Here is a 22092-nt window from a genome sequence, read left to right on the forward strand (position 1 = left end):
GCCGAAGAACCATTTTAGGTTCTAGATAGCACCTTTTTTTCTAAGAGTGTAAATGTTTTTTTATTTTACCTTTATTTAACTAGGCAAGTCAGTTGAGAACAAATTCTTATTTTCAATGACGGCCTAGGAACAGTGGGTTAACAGCCTTGTTCAGGGGCAGAATGACAGATTTTTACCTTGTCAGCTCAGGGATTCAATCTTGCAACCTTTCGGTTACCAGTCCAACGCTCTAACCACTAGGCCGCCTGCCGCCCCAGGGTTCATCTGTAATGTGTTACACAAATGTGCCGTACAGAAACTCAGATGATGGGAAGTTTATTCATGCAGTTATCCTACGTGCAAGGGGAGGGAGGGACTGAGTTGGATCTCCAACAGAGGCCTTTTTTTAATAAAGTTGACTATCTTCTTAACCCTATCCGAAGGGCAAAGATGCTTATGTGGATTGGAAGTGTACTGAAGTACTTGAAATAATTGTTTAGTTTGAAAGACAGTTTGGAGTTGTTTTTGGGGGGGATTGAGCTATTTAACTCTTGAGTGCAAACTCTGTTTTTCTTTCATCAGGAGAGTGTTCCAGGTGGTCTCACGTCTGTGTCTGCACCCAATCTCTTAAGTGAAGGGGTATGGACTTTCTCAGGTTTCCCTTTCAGTCATCTTCTCACTCTCCTATCTGCATGGGGTTGCCAAGCAACCATTTCCATTGCACACCAACTCATGCCCATGCCAACCGTAGCACTTTGACAGGGGAAGGGAAATAAATGCATGTTAGAAAAAATACAAAATAATAATTCATCGCAGGTTCTTCAACAATACCAAGGTCTCTGAGACTCTTGCCATAGCTCCAGCAGTTTAGTCTCTGTGGCTCAAAATGTTGGAATCCAAAGTATGACTATGTTTTTGTTCCAGTTGTCCTAACATACAGTACATGCGACCACATGTTTCTCTAGTGCAATAGATCTATTCCATATCGATTGTATTCCTTTTCTTCCTTATCTGGGAATGTAAGGGTTTTAGGTTTACGGGTGTATTTGACTTGAGGATTATGAATGTGGATTATGAATGTGGATTATGAATGAGGATTATGAATGCACAGTTGATTATGTGATTGTATTTACACTTTGACCTTACAAGTGGTGCCAGAGCTCTATCTGCTTCTCTGCTATACCATTTGTGAATAGAAATGCATGGGTGTTGGTTATACACAGTTAATCTCTGACTTTTCTTTGTACTATGGGACAGCAGCAATACATTTGGAGAAAGAACTGTGACTATTTCTCCATTTTTACTATGGGGGGGGGGGGGGGGGGCTGTTCTTCTTCACTGGTGTTGGTAAATCTCACTCTCCTTAGATGGCACTCCCCTCCCCCGTCCCTACCAGCCATTTCCTCTGATAGCACCAATGTAATTTATTTATTTTATTTAACCTTCATTTAACTAGGCAAGTCAGTTAAGAACAAATTCTTATTTACAATCACGGCCTACCCCGGCCAAACCCTCCCCTAACCCGGACGACGCTGGGCCAATTGTGCGCCGCTCTATGTAACTCCCGATCACGGCCGGTTGTGAAACAACCCGGGATCAAATCCGGGTCTGCAGTGATGCCTCTAGCACTGCGATGCAGGTCCTTAGACCGGTGCGCCACTCAGTCCCCCAAACTATACCAATAAATGCCTGGAAGGAGCCACAGCCACAACACAAGACAATGTAGCCATTGACATCTATACAGAAGCAGTTTCATGCATCGTGAAAGGCCAAAGGTGAGACTTTTTATTGTGTAGTGGAGGTGAGAGATGTATGGTCACTAAGTCTAAGATACTCAATGTATCAACTCGCACGAAACAAACCCATAGGATATCAGTGGCGTCATGTAGAGCGACTGAACATAAAGTCATTCCTTCAACAGGCTCTGATGCATTAGGCATGGCTAGGTATTTATTGACCCCTCTAGAAATGACTCATAAGATCTCTCTCCAGTCATCAACAACCATCATACTCCTCAGTCCCCCCATTTGTTTTTTTTTTCTCTCTCTCTCTCTCTCTCTCTCTCTCTCTGTCGCTCTCTCTCACTCTCTTTCTCTCTCTCTCTCTGTCGCTCACTCTCTCTCTGTCGCTCACTCTTTCTCTCTCTCTCTCTCTCTCTCTCTCTCTCTCTCCTCTCTCTGTCTCTCTCTCTATCTGCCTGTATGGGCTTTGTGATCTACATCATCCTGTCAGCTGATCCTGTCGCCCCTCGTGGCTAACCCCACTCTATCTTTCCTTCCTTTCAAATGTAAACCCATAAGTCTAGTTGGACTAGTTGAAATGCATATACTGGGGCTGTGTTTTCCAGTTTCTATGGAGATTTAGGTTTGTGATGTATCTGCAGGAGTACGAGGCCAGGGCGGGCAAGGCTGGATCTGGGGGAACGTCTCCTACTCAGCCTCAACATGGCCGGAGGAAGAACCTGGACTTTGAACCACTGTCCACCACAGCTCTTATACTAGAGGACAGGCCTTCGTAAGTCCCCACTATCTCTCCTTTTTTCTTTCTCTTTCTTTGTCGGTTCCTCTTTTCTTTTTTTAGTTTATTCTGCCCCCCCCCCTGTTCATACAAGGGGAAAGGCCTAACCTCCCAGACCTGCAGCCATATTATTACACACATTCCATTGTTTTCAACTAGGCTCAGGCCAGGGTGTGGTGTCTATGAAGAACACAGTAAGAAACGCAGCGTCCAGAGACGAGCAGTGTTGGGTTTCTCCTCAGCTCTCTGATCCAAGACCTCCGGCCCTCATTAAGAATAGATACAGTATATGAAATATGAGCATGTCGCCTGAACCATGACAAACACACTTGTCTGCAAGGCAAAGTCTCTCTCATTTGTAGGTCTTACTTTCTCTTAAGTCCTCAATGTGTTAAACTAGCCATTTTGTGTCCTCGGTTGCTGTGATATGCACGGATTACGGTGAAACCGGCTGATACTGTGTCCCATCTCCTCTTGTATCTCTGCAGGAACCTTCCTGCTAAGTCTGTGGAGGAGGCCCAGCGTCACCGTCAGGAGTATGACGAGATGGTGGCCGAGGCCAAGAAGAGAGGTACTGGTACTTGTACTGTTACTGGTATTGTTGCTGTTGCTGGTACTGATACTGCACTGTCTGTCTCCTCAGAGCTGTGTAATTGAGGTCAGCAGCATCTGGCCTGTCGACTGAACAGATCTCCAGATGGCACTTAGCTCAGTCTGTCTGTTGTAGCTGTTGCAAATACTTTTGTAACTTTACATGTACTTTAACAATTGTAAAGCTTTATGCAAATTATTATAAAGCATTTATAAGCATCTGTTAACATTTATAAGCATCTGTTAACATTTATAAGCATCTGTTAACATTTATAAGCATGTATAATGGCTTATTCATTGAAGTTATTGTAAAGTGTAACCAAAGAATTTGTGTCCCCATCCCCACAGAGTTAAAGGAGGCCCAGAGGAAGAGGAAAGAGATGAAGGAGAGGTTTAAACAGGAAGACAGCATCGCCAACGCCATGGTGGTCTGGAACCACGACATTCTGCCCAACTGGGACAACATGTGAGCCACTTCCTGCTAAACAACTCTCCACTGGCACGGAGCAGCTATGTACACTATCCAGTCAGTCAGGCAGTCCGTCTGTCAGTACAATATTCAGTCAGTTACTCAGTCAGTCAGTTATTTTGCCAGTCAGCCAGCCAGACAGCCAGACAGTCACTGAACCAGTCAGTGAGTCAGTCAGTCAGTCAGTGAACCAGTCAGTCAGTGAGTCAGTCTGTAAATCAGTCAGTCTGTAAATCAGTCAGTCAATGAACCAGTCAGTCGGTGAGTCAGTCAGAGAACCAGTCAGTACATAAATCAGTCAGTGAACCAGTCAGTCAGTGAGCCAGTCAGTGAACCAGTCAGTCAGTGAGTGAGTGAGTGAGTCAGTCAGTCAGTGACCCAGTCAGTAAATGAACAAGTCAGTCAGTGAAACAGTCAGTCAGTGAGTCTGTCAGTAAATCAGTCATTCAGTGAACCGGTCAGTCAATAAATAAATCAGTCAGTCAGTCAGTTAGTGAACCAGTCAGTCAATAAATAAATCAGTCAGTCAGTCAGTCAGTCAGTGAGCCAGTCAGTCAGTGAGCCAGTCAGTCAGTAAATCAGTCAGGCAGTCAGGCAGTGAACCAGTCGGTCATGCAGTGAACCAGTCAGTCATGCAATGAGCCAGTCAGTCATGCAGTGAGCCAGTCAGTCAGTGAACCAGTAAGTCAGTGGGCATAGGTCAGGGCTCTGTTGTTCAGTAGGCCCATGCTAGTCAGTTTGTGTCCCCCTGTAGGCGTAACACTCGGCGGGTGAGAGAGCTCTGGTGGCAGGGCTTGCCCCCCAACGTCAGAGGAAAGGTCTGGAGCCTAGCCATCGGCAACGAGCTCAACATCACCCCAGGCATGTATGGTGTTTCAATAGTCATAACTCATAGAACTCCCATCATAATTGTCTATTCCCATTGGCATGCCAAAATATGATTTGCCTTCAGAATAAGATATACAAAGTGAAGGATGTCATGTACATAAACTCAGCAGAAAAAGAAACGTCCTCTCACTGTCAACTGCTTTTATTTTCAGCAAACTTAACATGTTTAAATATTTGTATGACCATAACAAGATTCAACAGCTGAGACATAAACTGAACAAGTTCCACAGACATGTGATTAACAGAAATGGAATAATGTGTCCCTGAACAAAGTGGGGGTCAAAATCAAAAGTAACAATCAGTATCTGGTGTGGCCACCAGCTGCATTAAGTACTGCAGTGCATCTCCTTCTCATGGACTGCACCAGATTTGCCCGTGCTTGCTGTGAGACTTTACCCCACTCTTCCACCAAGGCACCTGCAAGTTCTCGGACATTTCTGGGGGAATGGCCCTGGCCCTCACCCTCCGATCCAACAGGTCCCAGACATGCTCAATGGGATTGAGATCCGGGCTCTTTGCTGGCCATGGCAGAACAGTTCCTGTCTTGGAGGAAATCCCGCACAGAACGAGCAGTATGGCTGGTGGCATTGTCATGCTGGAGTGTCATGTCAGGATGAGCTTGCAGCGTTGAGATTGCCTGCAATGACAACAAGCTCAGTCCGATGATGCTGTTACACACCGCCCCAGACCATGACGGACCCTCCACCTCCAAATCGATCCCGCTCCAGAGTATAGGCCTCAGTGTAACGCTCATTCCTTTGACGATAAACGTGAATCCAACCATCACCCCTGGTGAGACAAAACTGTGACTCGTCAGTGAAGAACACTTTTTGCCAGCCCTGTCTGGTCCAGCGACGGTGGGGTTGTGCCCATAGGCAACGTTGTTACCGGTGATGTCTGGTGACGACCTGCCTTACAACAGGGCCTACAAGCCCTCAATCAAGCCTCTCTCAGCCTATTGCGGACAGTCTGAGCACTGATGGAGGGATTGTGCGTTCCTGGTGTAACTCGGGCAGTTGTTGTTGCCATTCTGTACCTGTCCTGCAGGTGTGATGTTTGGATGTACCGATCCTGTGCAGGTGTTGTTACACGTGGTCTGCCACGCGAGGACGATCAGCTGTCCGTCCTGTCTCCCTGTAGCTCTGTCTTAGGCGTCTCACAGTACGGACATTGCAATTTATTACCCTGGCCACATCTGCAGTACACATGCCTCCTTGCAGCATGCCTAAGGCACGTTCACGCAAATGAGCAGAGACCCTGGGCCTCTTTCTTTTGGTGTTTTTCAAAGTCAGTAGGAAGGTGTCCTAAGTTTTCATAACTGTGACCTTAATTGCCTACTGTCTGTAAGCTGTTAGTGTCTTAACGACCGTTCCACAGGTGTATGTTCATTCATTGTTTATGGTTCATTGAACAAGCATGGGAAACGGTGTTTAAACCTTTTACAATGAAGATCTGTGAAGTTATTTGAATTCATAAGAATTATCTTTGAAAGGCAGGGTCCTGAGAAAGGGATGTTTCTTTTTTCGCTGAGTTTACATTGAAATGTATTAAAATAGCCAAGGTTATACTTGTAGAAATGTAGTACCATATTGTTTGTTTTCTACCAAAGCAACACGTTCACCTCTTTCAGCTGGAATAGATTTATGAGCCTGTTGTGTATGTAGTGGAAGGAATTTCTGGATGAAAAGGCCGACTGGTTTTACTGCCAGGAAGTGCCTTTGTGGGTTACACAAAAAAGCATAATAGACGTCTCAGCTGGAGGACCCACCGCCTGACTCATTGCGAGGGATCTTCTTTCATTTCCCTCTTTTCTTCTCTACAGAGCTGTACGACATCTTCCTCTCCAGAGCCAAGGAGAGGTGGAGGAGTTTCAGTGAGACGGGTTCAGAGGCTGACGGTACGTCTGAGATGGGGGCGTCTGAGATGGGGGCGTCTGAGATGGGGGCGTCTGAGATGGGGGCATCTGAGATGGGGGGGGTCACGTGGCAAGACTGTGAATTAAAGCCAAGCTCCTCGCATGTCAGACTGAACTCCCCAGACCCCTGACTCATCCATTCTTCTCTCTTCCTCTTTGAGGCAAAGCTATTTCCTCTCGTTTCTTCACATCTATCGGCCATATTGGTGTCCCGCATTGCTGCACAAATCCCCCTCGTTCAGCAATCATTGGAAGGCTTGGAGGAGACTGGAGAACTTTCTGCAAAGGGTTTCTGTTGTTTTTACTCCAGTGTTCTGCGAAATGTCTGTTTCTGCCATCATGTCAGACTAACTGGCCATTGGTGTAGTGCTGAGAGCCAACAGTGACACATTCTCTCCTCTAGCTCGTCAGAAAGACTGTGTTGTTGCCAACGAGAGCCTCAGGAGATAGGTCCAACAGGACTTAATGGAGCTGAACAGAAATATTTGCAGGATGTCTTCCTCTTGGCATCGATTTAGAGTTACAAAATATTGGCACGGCATCAGTGTCTCTATGCATCATTGATTACCAAATTATTCTGTCTATCTGACAGAGTGTCTGTGGCTGACAACGACACAGAGTGGTCGAACCAGCAGGAGATCAGTTTACTTGAGTAAACTGAAATTCTAACGTTTTTCCTTTTGTTAGTAATCTGTTTGTGTTTCAATACTAGATGGGGCATCGCTGGCAGACAGAGAGTCCAGTCTGGACCTGATCAAGCTGGACATATCCCGCACATTCCCACCTCTTTTTATTTTCCAGAAGGTACAGTACATCTCTTACGTGTGTGTGTGTGTGTGTGTGCTCCATGACATTTCTCATCCTCTGATTGTCTTCCACCACAGGGTGGGCCATATCATGATCTCCTCCACAGCGTGCTGGGGGCCTACACCTGTTACAGACCTGATGTGGGATATGTGAGTAACACTTCAAAACAGCACTCTTAAGTCTTTATTTTATGCCATATTGTACATGCGGTGATTGTGAACTAAAATGGGGGTTCTGTTCTCTCAGGTTCAGGGCATGTCCTTCATAGCTGCAGTGTTAATCCTCAACCTGGAGGAAGCTGACGCCTTCATTGCCTTCGCTAACCTGCTCAACAAGCCCTGCCAGCTGGCCTTCTTCAGAGTGGACCATGATCTAGTGAGTCCTACTTCCACAGTGGCCACCGTTAAAAAAAAAACTGTCCCCTCTAAAACTAATTTAAAGGGATACTTCACCCAAATTACATATTGGTTTCCTTACCCTGTACGCAGTCTATGGACAAGGTATGACAGCAATCCATGCTTTGGTTTAGTTTCCCAGGCATTGTCTCCACATGCTAACGTTTTAGCATTTGAAGCACAAATCCCATTCAAATCATGGGACTGATATTAGCATTTTTCCCACATCATGTTCATATCATCTATAAGTGACTTAGTTGAGCTTCACAATACATTTGAAATACTTTTGGACGATTTTGACATGATGCACGATTAGCTCTTTAAAAGTACTGAATTAGTGGTCCCTGAATCTGTCTCTGACCTTTTTTTCTTCTCCTCTAGATGCTGAAATACTTTGCTGCGTTCGAGGTGTTCTTTGAAGAGAACCTCCCTAGACTGTTTAACCACTTCCAGATCTCCAACCTCACCCCAGATCTCTATCTCATCGACTGGTGAGTAACTATAGATCTCTATATGAAAGCATGCAGCAGTTCTCTGTTAGTGTGGCCTTCAAGCTGTTTTCTCACACATTTAACACCAGCCATGCTGTCAGGTCATTATTCACAGTTATCAGAGCACAGCTGCTGTGCCATTCCGCTAACTGCCATTTTTTGGCCTGTGTGTATCTGTCTGTGTCTGTTTACAGGATTTTCACTCTGTACAGTAAGTCGTTGCCGTTGGACGTGGCATGTAGAGTGTGGGATGTGTTCTGTCGTGACGGCGAGGAGTTTCTGTTCCGGACGGGTCTAGCGATCCTGCGTCTCTACGAGGATGTGCTCCTACAGATGGATTTTATCCATAGCGCCCAGTTTCTGACACGCCTCCCAGAGGATATAGACTCTGATAGGCTGTTCGCCTGCATCGCGGCCATGCCCATGCTCAACAGAAACCAGAAATGGTCCCAGGTCAGTTCCTCTAAACATAAGAAGACAGGGAAGTGAGAAATGGAGACGTTTGCACCGAGTGACAATACATACAGTGCATTCGGAAAGTTTTCAAACCCCTTGACTTTTCCACATTTTGTTCCGTTACAGCCTTACTCTAAAATTGATTAAATAATCAATCTACACAAAATACCTTATAATGACAAAGCAAAAACAGGTTTTTAGAAAAGTTTTGCAAATGTATAAAAAAATCCAAAAATAAGAAATATCACATTTACATAAGTATTCAGATCCATTACTCAGTACTTTGTTGAAGCACCTTTGGCAGCGATTACAGCATCGAGTCTTCTTCGGTATGACGCTATAAGCTTGGCACACCTGTATTTGGGGGGTTTCTCCTATTCTTCTCTGCAGATCCTCCCAAGCTCTGTCAGGTTGGATGGGGAGCGTCGCTGCACAGCTATTTTCAGGTCTCTCCAGAGATGTTCGATTGGGTTCAAGTCCGGGCTCTGGCTGGGCCACACAAGGACAATCAGAGACTTGTCCCAAAGCCACTCCTGCGTTGTCTTGGCTGTGTGCTTAGGGTTGTTGTCCTGTTGGAAGGTGAACCCTGGCCCAAGTCTGAGGTTTTCATCAAGGATCTCTGTACTATGCTCTGTTCATCTTTCCCTCGATCTTGACTAGTCTCCCAGTCCCTGCCGCTGAAAAACATCCCCACATCATGCTGCCACCACCATGCTTCACCGTAGGGATGGTGCCAGGTTTCCTCCAGCTGTGCCGTTTGGCATTCAGGCCAAAGAGTTCAATCTTGGTTTCATCAGACCAGAGAATCTTGTTTCTCATGGTCTGAGAGTCCTTTAGGTGCTTTTTGACAAACTCCAAACGGGCTGCCATGGTCCTTTTACTGAGGAGTGGCTTCCGTGTGGCCTGATTGGTAGAGTGCTGCAGAGATGGTTGTCCTTCTGTAAGATTCTCCCATCTCCACAGAGGAACTCTGTAGCTCTGTCAGAATGACCATCGAGTTCTTGGTCACCTCCCTGACCAAGGCCCTTCTCCCCCGATTGCTCAGTTTGGCTGGGCAGCCAGCTCTAGGAAGAGTCTTAGTGGTTCCAAACTTCTTCCATTAAAGAATGATGAAGGCCACTGTGTTCTTGGGGACCTTCAATGCTGCAGAAATGTTTTAGTACCCTTCCTCAGATCTGTGCCTCAACACAATCCTGTCTCGGAGCTCTACTGACAATTCCTTCGACCTCATGGCTTGGTTTTGCTCTGACATGCACTGTCAACTGTGGGACCTTATATAGACAGGTGTGTGCCTTTCCAAATCATGTCCGATCAATTGAATTTACCACAGGTGGACTCCAATCAAGTTGTAGAAACATGGGAACAGGATGCACCTGAGCTCAATTTCGAGTCTCATAACGAAGGGTCTGAATAGCAATGTAAATGATGTATTTCTGTTTTTTATTTGTAATACATTTGCAAAACCTTCTAAAAATTGGTTTTCACTTTGTTATTATGGAGTGTTGTGTGTAGATTGAGTAACATTTTTTATTTAATCAATTTTAGAATAAGATTCTAACGTAACAAAATGTGGAAAAACTGAAGGGATCAGAATACTTTCTGAATGTATAAGAATATTATTATGTTTTTAAGGTAAAGCCATTTCTAGAGTCTGTTGTGTGAACTGGGACATGTTCCCAGAATTCCTCACACATATCCTGTATTTATGTTCAGACCCTGGCCTGCCCCGTCACATGTGATACTGGTGTGGCCAGGAGCAGTTTGGGAGTGATACGGCACTCAGACACTGCAATGTCAAATAATTCAGGTTATAATCAAATCAAACTTTATTTGTCACATGCGCCGAATACAACAAGTGTAGACCTTACCGTGAAACGCTTACTTACAAGCCCTTAACCAACAGATCAGTTCAAGAAGAGTTAAGAACATTTTTACCAAATAAACTGAAGTAAAAAATAATAAAAGTAACACAATAAAATAACAATAACGAGGCTATATACAGGGGGTACCAGTACCGAGGCCAGGTTAGTTGAGGTAATTTGTACATGTTGGTAGGGGTGAAGTGACTATGCATAGATAATAAACAGTGAGTAGCAGCAGTGTACAAAACAAATGAAGGGGGGTCAATGTAATTAGTGGCCATTTGATTAATTGTTCAACAGTCTTATGGCTTGGGGGTAGAAGCTGTTAAGGAGCCTTTTTGTCCTAGAATTGGCGCTCTGGTACTGCTTGCCGTGCGGTAACAGAGAAAACAGTCTATGACTTGGGTGACTGGAGTCTGACAATATTTTGGGCTTTCCTCTGACACCGCCTATTATATAGGTCCTGGATGGCAGGAAGCTTGGCCCCAGTGATGTACTGGGCTGTACACATTACCCTCTGTAGTGCCTTGCGGTCAGATGCCGAGCAATTTCCATACCAGACGGTGATGCAACCGATCAGGATGCTCTCGAGGGTGCAGCTGTAGAACGTTTTGAGGATCTGGGGACCCATGCCAAATCTTTTCAGTCTCCTGAGGGAGAAAAGGTGTTTTCATGCCCTCTTCACAACTTTTGGTGTGTTTGGACCATGATAGTTTGTTGATGTGGACACCAAGAAACTTGAAACTCTCGACCCGCTCCACTACAGCCCCATCGAAGTTAATTAATGGTGGCCTGTTTGGCCCACCTTTGTCATAGATTCAAACTTGTTGGGTCCTACAATTCATATACTACAGCACCTGCAGAGGTGAATGTATGTCAGTTAAAGAAATACATAAGAAATAACCCATATGATAGTCTGCCTTTTTGTGGAAATGCAGCACCACCTACAGGTATGTATTGTGTGTGCCTAAAAATAATGATCGGTTGCAGTTTTATATTGAGATTTGATCTCCTTCTCTCTCCTCTCCAGGTGTTTAATGCATTGATAAAGGAGAACAAGGACGTGGACAGGAATTGCAGCCAAGTACTAAAGAGTTCATGATTCAGCCGTGGAATATTTTTATGATCACGTTCCTCTCTTTAAATGAGAGCCTTTGACCACATTAGAGTCACAATGGTAAATGGACCTTAAAGAATGACATCATACTTGAAGATGGAGGCCACAGACACCATTGCCAGTTTGATTGAATTGAGAGTTTTTATGGTAGTATACCATGAATATATGATGATATACTGTAGGTAGATGTGATGAATTGGGTCTGTCTAGTCCCATCAGAAAGGTATGGAGTTTCTTAGATTGAGTGAGGCCCTTTGTTACACCTGTGGATTTTATCTCACTAACATTACAATATATATTTTATGAAAGTGCACCTCCAAGCATAGATATATTTATATGACTTAATTGACCAAGCCAATTTTACAACATAGGAGGACAATTATGAAATAATTAAGTGACAGAGCCCTTCCGTTTCTTAAGTATCTGATGCTTGACATAGAATAGTTTAACTAAACTACCAGTAATAGGTTTTCATTACAGTGAGCAGTGAGCAATTGTTTCCGAAACGAATAGAGAACATTTGTGACATGTGGCACTAGCCCAGTATTGGACTAAAGGAGCCTACCATTCCTCCTTAGTCCAAGGACCTTGCATGCTCTGTTTAAAGGGCGAATTGGATCTGAAAGACAAAACTGCCAAATACTCCCATCTAAACGTGAATCGATTCTCAATTGCGTCACGGTTCTAGAAACATAGATCCCTCTACTTTCATATCACATCTAAATAATTTCACAAATGCAAAATACACACTGGTTTTAACACAGTTGCAGTCGACAGTATTTTTCAGTGACAACACGTTTGTGTCGCCTGTCTTCCGTTTACACACAGGTGTTCGGAGACGGAGATAGCTAATTTACACAGATAGTCCACTCTGTCGTCCGTCTGTTTTCCGTAAACAATCGCTGTAACACGGAAATATGTCCGTATGGGAACCCCAACCCTTTACATTTTACCTTTTTGTTTTGTTTTTTTATTCAAAAGGCACTCAAACCAATGAGCTATCTTTGTTGCAGGTGCAACAGTTGAATACGATGCGAAAAAAATAAGAAACCTGCACACTGCTCTTGCTACTATCACTTCTCTTTATTAAGCTAGCTTTATGAAGGCATTGAGGCCGATGCGTAAAGCTAGCTTAATAAAGAGCAGTTATACTAGCAAGAGCAGTGTGCAGGTGTGAAAGGTTATGCTTCCGAAATCGTACGGTAAGCGACGCGTGTTAATGTTCAGAGCGAGCGTCGCGGCTCGTACACTCCCGTACAGAAGACGCCTTCACCCAATGACTCTTATGTGTAATGTAATAGAACTGAGAGTTATGATCAAGGGCTGTTGTGCCACGTGAGGTTTCAGTGTTTTGCTGGATGAGTCCACAGTGAAGCTATTATATTGTTGTGAATAAAACAGCAATGGGACACCTTTTCAAAGTACCTATTCATGAAACATAATTCACTTTTAAAACTTGGTCTTGTTTGTGATGTTGCTCACATCAATTGTTACTTTACATTTGACCAAACACTTATGTTGAAGTCCAAGATTTTTTATTATCAATACTGTAGTTCGTTTCTACAGTACATGTTTCATATCTGATTGTATATTGTTTCTTATGCTCTCTATTGTATAGTTTTCATACTGAGTACTAAAAACAATTGTAAATATATTTTAAATGAATTCAAAAGTACCTCTGTGATACTGTATCAGACCAAAAGTTATGAATTATGTAAATAAATCAAAGATGATTATTCCCAATTGGTCAACAGTTTTTCCTGACTGCCACACACCATACCTAAGCACAACAGTTTTCTCAACCAGTAGGTGGCGGTGTTTTCAAATCAATTTGTAGAGATCAGTTTACTTCAATGGTCTTCACCTACGCCTAGCTAGTGGAAAATAAATACGTGTGACAACGTTATACAGTTTATATTATAATAATCAACTATATATCGATTCAAACAGGCACCCCATCCTTTAAAAAATAAGTACTTTACGATGGCTCTTGTTATAGATGGATAGATTGATAACTTGACAATCTTTACTAGTAGCTAAGCAGAATGTATGTGCAGTTTCTCAGCAGTCAATGGCTTTTCACTGAACAGAACATTTGGTCTACTAATGTAACTCACCATTATACTAATATCCACATGAATAGTCCCATTGATAGACATTTTCGTTTTATTTAACTAGGCAAGTCAGTTTAAGAACAAATTCTTATTTACAATGACGGCCTGGGAACAGTGGGTTAACTGCCTTGTTCAGGGGCAGAACGACAGATTTTTACCTTGTCGGCAACGGGGATTAGATCTAGCAACCTTTCATCTACTGGCCCAATGCTGACCACTAGGCTATCTGCTGCCATACATTCAGCTACTGTATTTATTATTATGGATCCCCATTAGCTGCAGGTGCATGGTAACTCTTCATGGGGTCCAGCAAAACCAAGGCAGTTATACAATTTGAAAAACATTACAGATTTCACAACACACTACTGTAGCGAGTGACTATTCAATCCCAATTCATCACCCAAGTTGTTCTTTTGAATACAAAGCACTGACGACCTTTTGTCATCAACAGCCAAGGAGCAAAAAGAGGAAGTCGAGCTTTCGCAGGCTGCTGAAGACGAGCAACGTGAAGCTTGACCACAAGCTGAAGAACCGTCAGTTCAAGAAGGAGAGCACAGACAAGAAACACCGCAAGGAGCAGAAGAAGCTCCGGGCAGATATCAAAGATGCCGCCTTGAAGGATGAAGAGGAGGAGGAGTTTGTGGAGTCCCTGCCAATTGACATGATGGATGAAAATGACCTGGAGCAGATTAAGGCCATGGCTCAGAAAGCCTCCTTCCTCACCAGAGAACTGTCATCGAGGAAATGACACAGTCCATACCACCACCAGCCAGAACAGCCTCAGCGCACCCTGGCATAGATTCTACAAGTGTCTGGAACTCTATTGGAGGGATACAAAACCATTTTTCCATGAGAAATTCTATCATTTGGTGTTTTGTTGATGGTGGTGGAAAACGCTGTCTCAGGCGCCACGCCAGAATCTCCCATAAGTGTTCAATTGAGTTGAGATCTGGTGACTGAGGTTGGCCTATGGTTTACATCGTTTTCATGCTCATCAACCACTCGTACCCTGTGGATGGGGGCTTTGACATCAGCAATGGAGAGAGAGAGAGAGAGAGAGCAATGGAGAGAGAGAGAGAGAGAGAGAGCAATGGAGAGAGAGTGAGAGAGCAATGGAGAGAGAGAGAGAGCAATGGAGAGAGAGAGAGAGAGAGAGAGCAATGGAGAGAGAGAGAGAGCAATGGAGAGAGAGAGAGAGAGCAATGGAGAGAGAGAGCAATGAAGAGAGAGAGAGAGCAATGGAGAGAGAAAGAGAGACCAACGTGTGCAAGTTAAACAAACTTGTTGCTGCAATAGGTTATCTATGATACCATCTGGTAGTGCCTGTCCTGACGGCATCATATCGTTGTAAAGAAGCTAGTTAACTAGCAAGCCAAAGAGGCAAAGCTATTTTGAGGCATCCTCATCTACAACAACTCCATTCATATGAAACATCAGCCTACCTGTTGTTGTCTTTTTTTATGGGGCTTGCTCATAAAAACTCCTGTTGTTTTTTATTAACATTTGAAATGTAATGGTCTATCCTTGTATTCTATGTAGCAATGTCACATAGATATTTTAATTAAAATGAATACTCTTCCAAGTAATCGAATACTAACGTCCGTTCTGATATTCGAATAACTGTGCCCACCTCCAAGCATGATGGGATGTTAATTGCTTAATTAACTCAGGAACTACACCTGTGTGGAAGCACCTGCTTTCAATATACTTTGTATGCCCCATTTACTGAAGAGTTTCCATTATTTTCAACGTGTCTGTAACTTATCTTCTCACTTATACCTTACTTGTTTCTACTTGAATACCTACAGTGGTCCAGTGTATGCCAAAAATCACAAAGGGGTGCAGCAGGGGCCAGAGAGTTATGAGAAGATGCCCAGAAAGATGCAGCTAACAGAAGAGAATTCACCTCCTGCCAATCAAAGAAAAGATCAGAGGCCTCATCCCATGACTTGTTGTGACTGGTTGATATTAATGACTTGTTGTGACTGGTTGATATTAATGACTTGTTGTGACTGGTTGATATTAATGACTTGTTGTAAATGGTTGATATTAATGACTTGTTGTGACTGGTTGATATTAATGACTTGTTGTGACTGGTTGATATTAATGACTTGTTGTGACAGGTTGATATTAATGACTTTTTGTGAGTGGTTGATATTTATGACTTGTTGTGACTTATTGTTGTGCTTGTTATGAGTGGTTGATATTAATGACTTGCTGCTGTTGGTTGTAAGGATTAGCTGTGTGAACGCCCTGCCCTGTAGACTGGAAGCAGAAGAAGAGAATGCGCAGCGAGGCGGTGTGTCTCTGCAGTCCTATAAGGGCCTGGCTGAGGTGGCCATCCTCTGCATCTGTGAGCTGCTGGTGGCCCTGCCACACTTCAACTTCCACAACAACATCATCGTCATGGTGGTGCCTTTGATGAACGACCCCATCAAGAGGGTGAGTCTGGAGTAAGGGTTGGATGGGTCCCCCAGAACCCCATATTAGGACATTCAAAAATCTTGTCGCATGACATTCACTATAACATTATACAGTGTGGTTATGCAGAGACATGGAGGTGGCTATATGGAGTTGTAGCTTTACTTAACCCTTTACACTTGTGGAAATGTGTCTATATTGATAGGGCTAAATTGACTATATCAGGGTTCCCCACCTGGCCCACGGGTGGTGTAGGTTGGCCCCCCATGTTTTCTGAGCAAAAATTCAGAAAATATTTTTTGTTGAAATTTTGTTTGGCATTAAAGACTGTAAAAACACAAGGAAATCAGCTCTGAGTGATTTACATTTTTGGAAATCTGTTCCCAAGTATTCTCACGCATAATAGAGAGACGTGATCGTATAATAAGAATTGATGATAATTGATTGGATTTATATTTGCACTTTTCTACCAACTGAGGTAGGGGGAAACTCACCTCATCCCCCATCAATGAGCTGCAACCATCTCAGTGATGCACAGTGACTTTTTTTTGTGCCAGAACACTCACCACACATCAGGTATCAGGTGGAGAGGTGAGGAGTGATATTTTCCAATTAGGAATGAGGGGGGTGATTAGGTGGCCATGATGGAATGTGGCCAGGTTGGGAATTTAGCCATGACACCGGGGTGAAAACCCCTACTCTTACAATAAGCGCCATGGAATTTTGAATGAGCACAGAGAGTCAGGACACCCATTTTAACGTCCCATCTGAAAGACGGCACCCTACGCAGGACAATGTAATCAAGGTTTGAAATTATTGTTTTACTCAAATATTATATTGAGTATAGTGATATGCAGCATATTACTGCTGGCTTGCTTCTGAAGCTAAGCAGGGTTGGTCCAGGTCAGTCCCTGGATGGGAGACCAGATGCTGCTGGAAGTGGTGTTGGAGGGCCAGTAGGAAGCACTCTTTCCTCTGGTCTACAAAATATCCCAATGCCCCAGGGCAGTGATTGGGGACACTGCCCTGTGTAGGGTTCTGTCTTTCGGATGGGACGTTAAACTGGTGTCCTGACTCTCTGAGGTCATTAAAGATCTCATGCCACTTATTGTAAGAGTAGGGTTGTTAACCCCGGTGTCCTGGCTAAATTCCCAATCTGGCCCTCAAACCATCACGGTCACCTAATAATCCCCAGTTTACAATTGGCTCATTCACCCCTCTCCTCTCCCCTGTAACTGTTCCCCAGGTCGTTGCTGTAAATGAGAACGTGTTCTCAGTCAACTTACCTGGTAAAATAACGGGGGGAAAAAATTATAATAATAAATATCTGTTCAGGCTTCTTGAATCATTATGTTTTTGTCACGTTAACTGTCTGTTATAACTCTCAGTCTGGGTCAGGTGGGCATGATTCAAAAGCTTGTATTGCCAACATGACTAGCTAAGTTATAAAATACCTTTCTGACAGTGTTATGCTTTCACAAGGCAATTCAGAGAAACAGATGGTAATTGTGGTGCACATAGAAAGGAGACATGAGTGCATTCAGGTTGGTGTGCCCCAGCGCGTTTTCTTCACAGTAAACAAACATAGGCTCCTTCTGTCCAGGACCACCTAGGGTATGACGCCATGTCATCTTGTAATTGTACATCAAACAGTGATCATAAACGTTAATATTGTATATTACATTATTTTTATGATATGGAAATGTGACGTGCACATTTGGACTCGTGGACGTTTAGGTTGCTTGTATGACATCAAAGAGGTCTTTATTATAACCCTCAACGTTTTATCGCTCAAAATACAGAGTCATCTTATTTTAAAGCATTAACTCATTGAGACAACAAAAAATTTGCAAAAGTTTCCCAATTCCCAGGACGGATGGGGGAAACTTCTTGTCAAGTTCAGAACAGATCCAGAGCTCTGACGTCATGTATAGCATGTTACTGTATAGCCACTACGGTCCAATTTAGGTGTTTATTATTGGCCAAATCTGCCATTTTCAACTCGTATACGTGTATGAGTAATGGTACCTATGAAATTGAATAGGGATATGATTTTATCTTGTGATGTGTTGGGGATGGTTTTGTCTTGTCTGTATTAGGGGTGTGTTAATCTCGGTAACCCAGAACTGAAATCTTGCATAATTGCCTCAGATGCTCAATTAAATTCTGGCGGGAGATGTTAAGAGGTACTAACGCGATTTATGAAGTCTCCACCCGCTAAATAGAAACTCTTTGCAAGTTTCTGGCAAGTACATAGGCCAAATGTCCCCTTCCCATCCGATATTCGAAAGATACGACCAACTGCGAAATCGTGATTTGTCAGTAATGATCAGCGATTAAAAAGCAGCTGGCCCGGAACAAAAAACTCATTAGTTGTTGCATCCCACAGTCTGTTGACAGACGCTACTACCATTGTATGTTACATGCTTCTGTCCACGAGTGATTAGGGGTGTGCTTGTCTCTTGACTGTAATGACTGAGTTTCTTATTGTGCAGGTGTCTGATATGTGCTGTGAAGCTGTCAAGAAGCTGTTGAAACAGGACAAACAGGGCCAGGCATCACAAGGAACAGTCAAAGTGATCTCCGGACTGGTCAAGAGCAGGAACTACGACGTCAGACCTGAGGTACTATTTACCGGCAAAACATTGAGTTTGAAGACTTTTTGACGGCATGTCTCTTATCAGTCATTTCATAATAATTTTCCTAACACTCTTATCGAAATGCGTCTGACATTTTCTCAATTTTCACTTTACCCTACAGCTGCTGAAGATTCTCCTCTATCTAAGGATAAAGGAAGTAGAGGTGAAGAAAGGCACAGACGCCACAGCTCCCAAAAATAACTACAAAGACAAAAAGAAGAATCTGTCTAGGATGCAAAGGTCAGTAGCCCAAGAACCTGTCTGCCTGTCTACCTGTGTTTGATCGTTAAGGGGAGGAGGGGTTCTACTAGGCTAACATATAGAATTGTTTTACGATGCTCATACCAAGGATCATTTAGCTATTTGATTTAGAATTTTAGGATCCCTTCAGGTTTCAAAATAAATATTTGATGAAACATTGAATTTGACCTATTCGCCCATAGAAACTAATTGAATAACAGCTTCAACGTCATACATGGATAAACAGCTTCTATAGGAAGTTTGTTCTGAATTTCTGTCCTCTATCTGAGAGATATAAGAAAGATCCGGAAACTATTTGTGTTTATTTTTTCCAGGTATTTAACCCCTTATTTTAGGCACTAGACTGCCTCCATATACAGTATACTTCCATTCATTTGTTTTAACTGGTACCCGGCAACCTTTCTTTTCTGAAGGTTTGCTCCTCTAATTAACATGGAGTTCTTTGATGACTTGTTGAATTTTCTCCAACATCTTATCCAATCAGGGGTGGGTAGTACAAATCCTCTACCATTCACATCCAAGTACTATTGACATCATCTCGTATGATTGGCTAATGGCTTTTCTCCCTCTAGGATCTGACCTATCGGGAAAGCCTTCACTGCATTCAGACAGCCTTCAACATCCTCTCTGGTCAAGGTCAGTGATTTGGTCTATGACGACATCATTGAGCATTATTAAACACCTCACAGAAAAATATGTACAGCACATTGAATTAGTTCCTTTCTTTTGCGAACAGGTGATGTCCTCAATATCGACCCTCTGGAGTTCTACACCCACCTGTACAAAACACTGCTCAAAGTCAGTGCTGGTAAGTCAAACTGTCTCAAGCTGAAGCCCATTTCTGGCTGACGGTCACTGAATATGTTCCGCTCTGATGGGATCCGTTCCTTCGTTAAAATGATCGAAACAAGTTTTAATACTGTGGCTGTTTTTTTTCCCCCCAGGTGCGTCTAATGATGACATCAGCATCGTGCTATGTTGTCTCGACGTGATGCTGACCAAGCGTAGGAAACGGGTGAACTTGCAGCGTGCCTTAGCTTTCGTCAAGAGACTGAGCACGCTCAGTCTGCACACCCTGCCCAACACCACCGTGGGCATCCTGGCATCCAACAAGATGTTGATACATGTAAGTGTTTACCGTCTGTGTGTATGATGGATGAAGAGAGAGTGTGTGTGAGAGCATACATTTGTGGTTTAAGAAAGCTGTGCTCCACCTCTCTCTCCCAGACCTTCCCCAAGTGTAACATCCTCCTGGACAATGAGGCTCAGGGTAGTGGGGTGTTTCTTCCTGAGCTGGACGAGCCGGAGTACTGCAACCCTCAGAGCACTGCCCTGTGGGAGCTACACACACTCAGGGTAAACGCACAAAGCGAACACACACACAGAAAAACACACACACAGGTATAGCTGATGGCGTTGTTGTTATTGCGTTGCAGAAACACTATCACCCAGTAGTCAGGTTTGCCGCTCACCTCTGTGCAGGGGCTCCTAGTGAAGAGGAGCCCATCAATTTAAATCTCACCTTTCATTCATCCTCTATAAAAAGCCCTTTTTGCTCCTCCAGCTCTTTTACAAATACTCATACAAGACTAGTCTTTCTCAACAGTGCTGAGATAGGAGACGCTAACCAAAGACGTGTGAATGTGCAGTATATAAAAAGCCCTAGCGTCTCTTGGGTGTATTATGATTGAATGGTGTACATTACTTTTGACCCGTCTCAGGCACCCAGTGGAGCTGTTTGAGGACTACAGAGCTAAAGACATGACCTTCAACCCTCCAGTGGCTTCCACAAAGAAGGAGGTACATCCCTTCCCTCCCTGTCCATGTATCGACCTGGCCAAGGCTTTTGACTCTGTCAATCACCGCATTCTTATCGGCAGACTCAATAGCCTTGGTTTCTCAAATAAATTCCTCGCCTGGTTTACCAACTACTTCTCAGATAAGAGTTCAGTGTGTCAAATCGGAGGGCCTGTTGTCCGGACCTCTGGCACTCTATGGGGGTGCCACAGGGTTCAATTCTTGGGCCGACTCTTTTCTCTGTATATATCAATGAGGTCGCTCTTGCTGCTGGTGATTCTCTGATCCACCTCTACGCTGATAACACCTTTCTGTATACATCTGGCCCTTCTTTGGACACTGTGTTAACTAACCTCCAAACAAGCTTCACTGTCATACAACCCTCCTTCCGTGGACTCCAACTGCTTTTAAATGCTAGGAAAACTAAATGCATGCTCTTTGACCGATTGTTATCCGCCCGCCCGACTAGCATCACTACTCTGGACGGTTCTGACTTAGAATATGTGGACAACTACAAATACCTAGGTGTCTGGTTAGACTGTAAACTCTCCTTCCAGACTCACATTAAGCATCTCCAATCCAAAATGAAATCTAGTATCGGCTTCCTATTTCGCTAACAAAGCCTCCTTCACTCATGCTGCCAAACATACCCTCGTAAAACTGACTATCCTACGGATCCTTGACTTCGGCGATGTCATTTACAAAATAGCCTCCAACACTCTACTCAGCAAACTGGATGTAGTCTATCACAGTGCCATCCGTTTTGTCACCAAAGCCCCATATACTACCCACCACTGCGACCTGTATGCTCTCGTTGGCTGGCCCTCGCTACATATTTCTCGCCATCTATAAGTCACCCTAGACCCACTCCAATTTGCTTACCGCCCAAATAGGTCCACAGACGATGCAATCTCAACCACACTGCACACTGCCCTAACCCATCTGGACAAGAGGAATACCTATGTGAGAATGCTGTTCATCGACTACAGCTCGGCATTCAACACCATAGTACCCTCCAAGCTCGTCATCAAGCTCGAGACCCTGGGTCTCGACCCCGCCCTGTGCAACTGGGTTCTGGACTTCCTGACGGGCCGCCCCCAGGTGGTGAGGGTAGGCAACAACATCTCCTCCCCGCTGATCCTCAACACTGGGGCCCCACAAGGGTGCGTTCTGAGCCCTCTCCTGTACTCCCTGTTCACCCACGACTGCGTGGCCACGCACGCCTCCAACTTAATCATCAAGTTTGCGGACGACACAACAGTGGTAGGCTTGATTACCAACAACGACGAGACGGCCTACAGGGAGGAGGTGAGGGCCCTCGGAGTGTGGTGTCAGGAAAATAACCTCACACTCAACGTCAACAAAACTAAGGA

General features: G+C 44.0%; 1 protein-coding gene across 1 annotated transcript in view; it reads left to right on the forward strand.

The window, feature by feature from the left end:
- Nucleotides 1–22092, forward strand: part of LOC139367848 (uncharacterized) — a 29613-nt gene that overhangs the window by 5596 nt on the left and 1925 nt on the right. The window contains 25 exon segments of the mRNA XM_071106183.1: nt 562–618; nt 2363–2493; nt 2985–3067; nt 3436–3553; nt 4311–4417; nt 6267–6341; nt 7072–7163; nt 7244–7315; nt 7413–7541; nt 7943–8052; nt 8247–8505; nt 14053–14336; nt 15404–15499; nt 15501–15547; nt 15866–15900; nt 15903–16043; nt 18518–18646; nt 18783–18901; nt 19336–19408; nt 19495–19558; nt 19659–19730; nt 19867–20048; nt 20150–20278; nt 20359–20437; nt 20628–20722. Coding sequence (XP_070962284.1) covers nt 562–618; nt 2363–2493; nt 2985–3067; nt 3436–3553; nt 4311–4417; nt 6267–6341; nt 7072–7163; nt 7244–7315; nt 7413–7541; nt 7943–8052; nt 8247–8505; nt 14053–14336; nt 15404–15499; nt 15501–15547; nt 15866–15900; nt 15903–16043; nt 18518–18646; nt 18783–18901; nt 19336–19408; nt 19495–19558; nt 19659–19730; nt 19867–20048; nt 20150–20278; nt 20359–20437; nt 20628–20722 — 2778 coding nt within the window.

The sequence above is a fragment of the Oncorhynchus clarkii genome, chromosome 16, assembly GCF_045791955.1.
Source record: "Oncorhynchus clarkii lewisi isolate Uvic-CL-2024 chromosome 16, UVic_Ocla_1.0, whole genome shotgun sequence".
Lineage (NCBI taxonomy): Eukaryota > Metazoa > Chordata > Actinopteri > Salmoniformes > Salmonidae > Oncorhynchus > Oncorhynchus clarkii.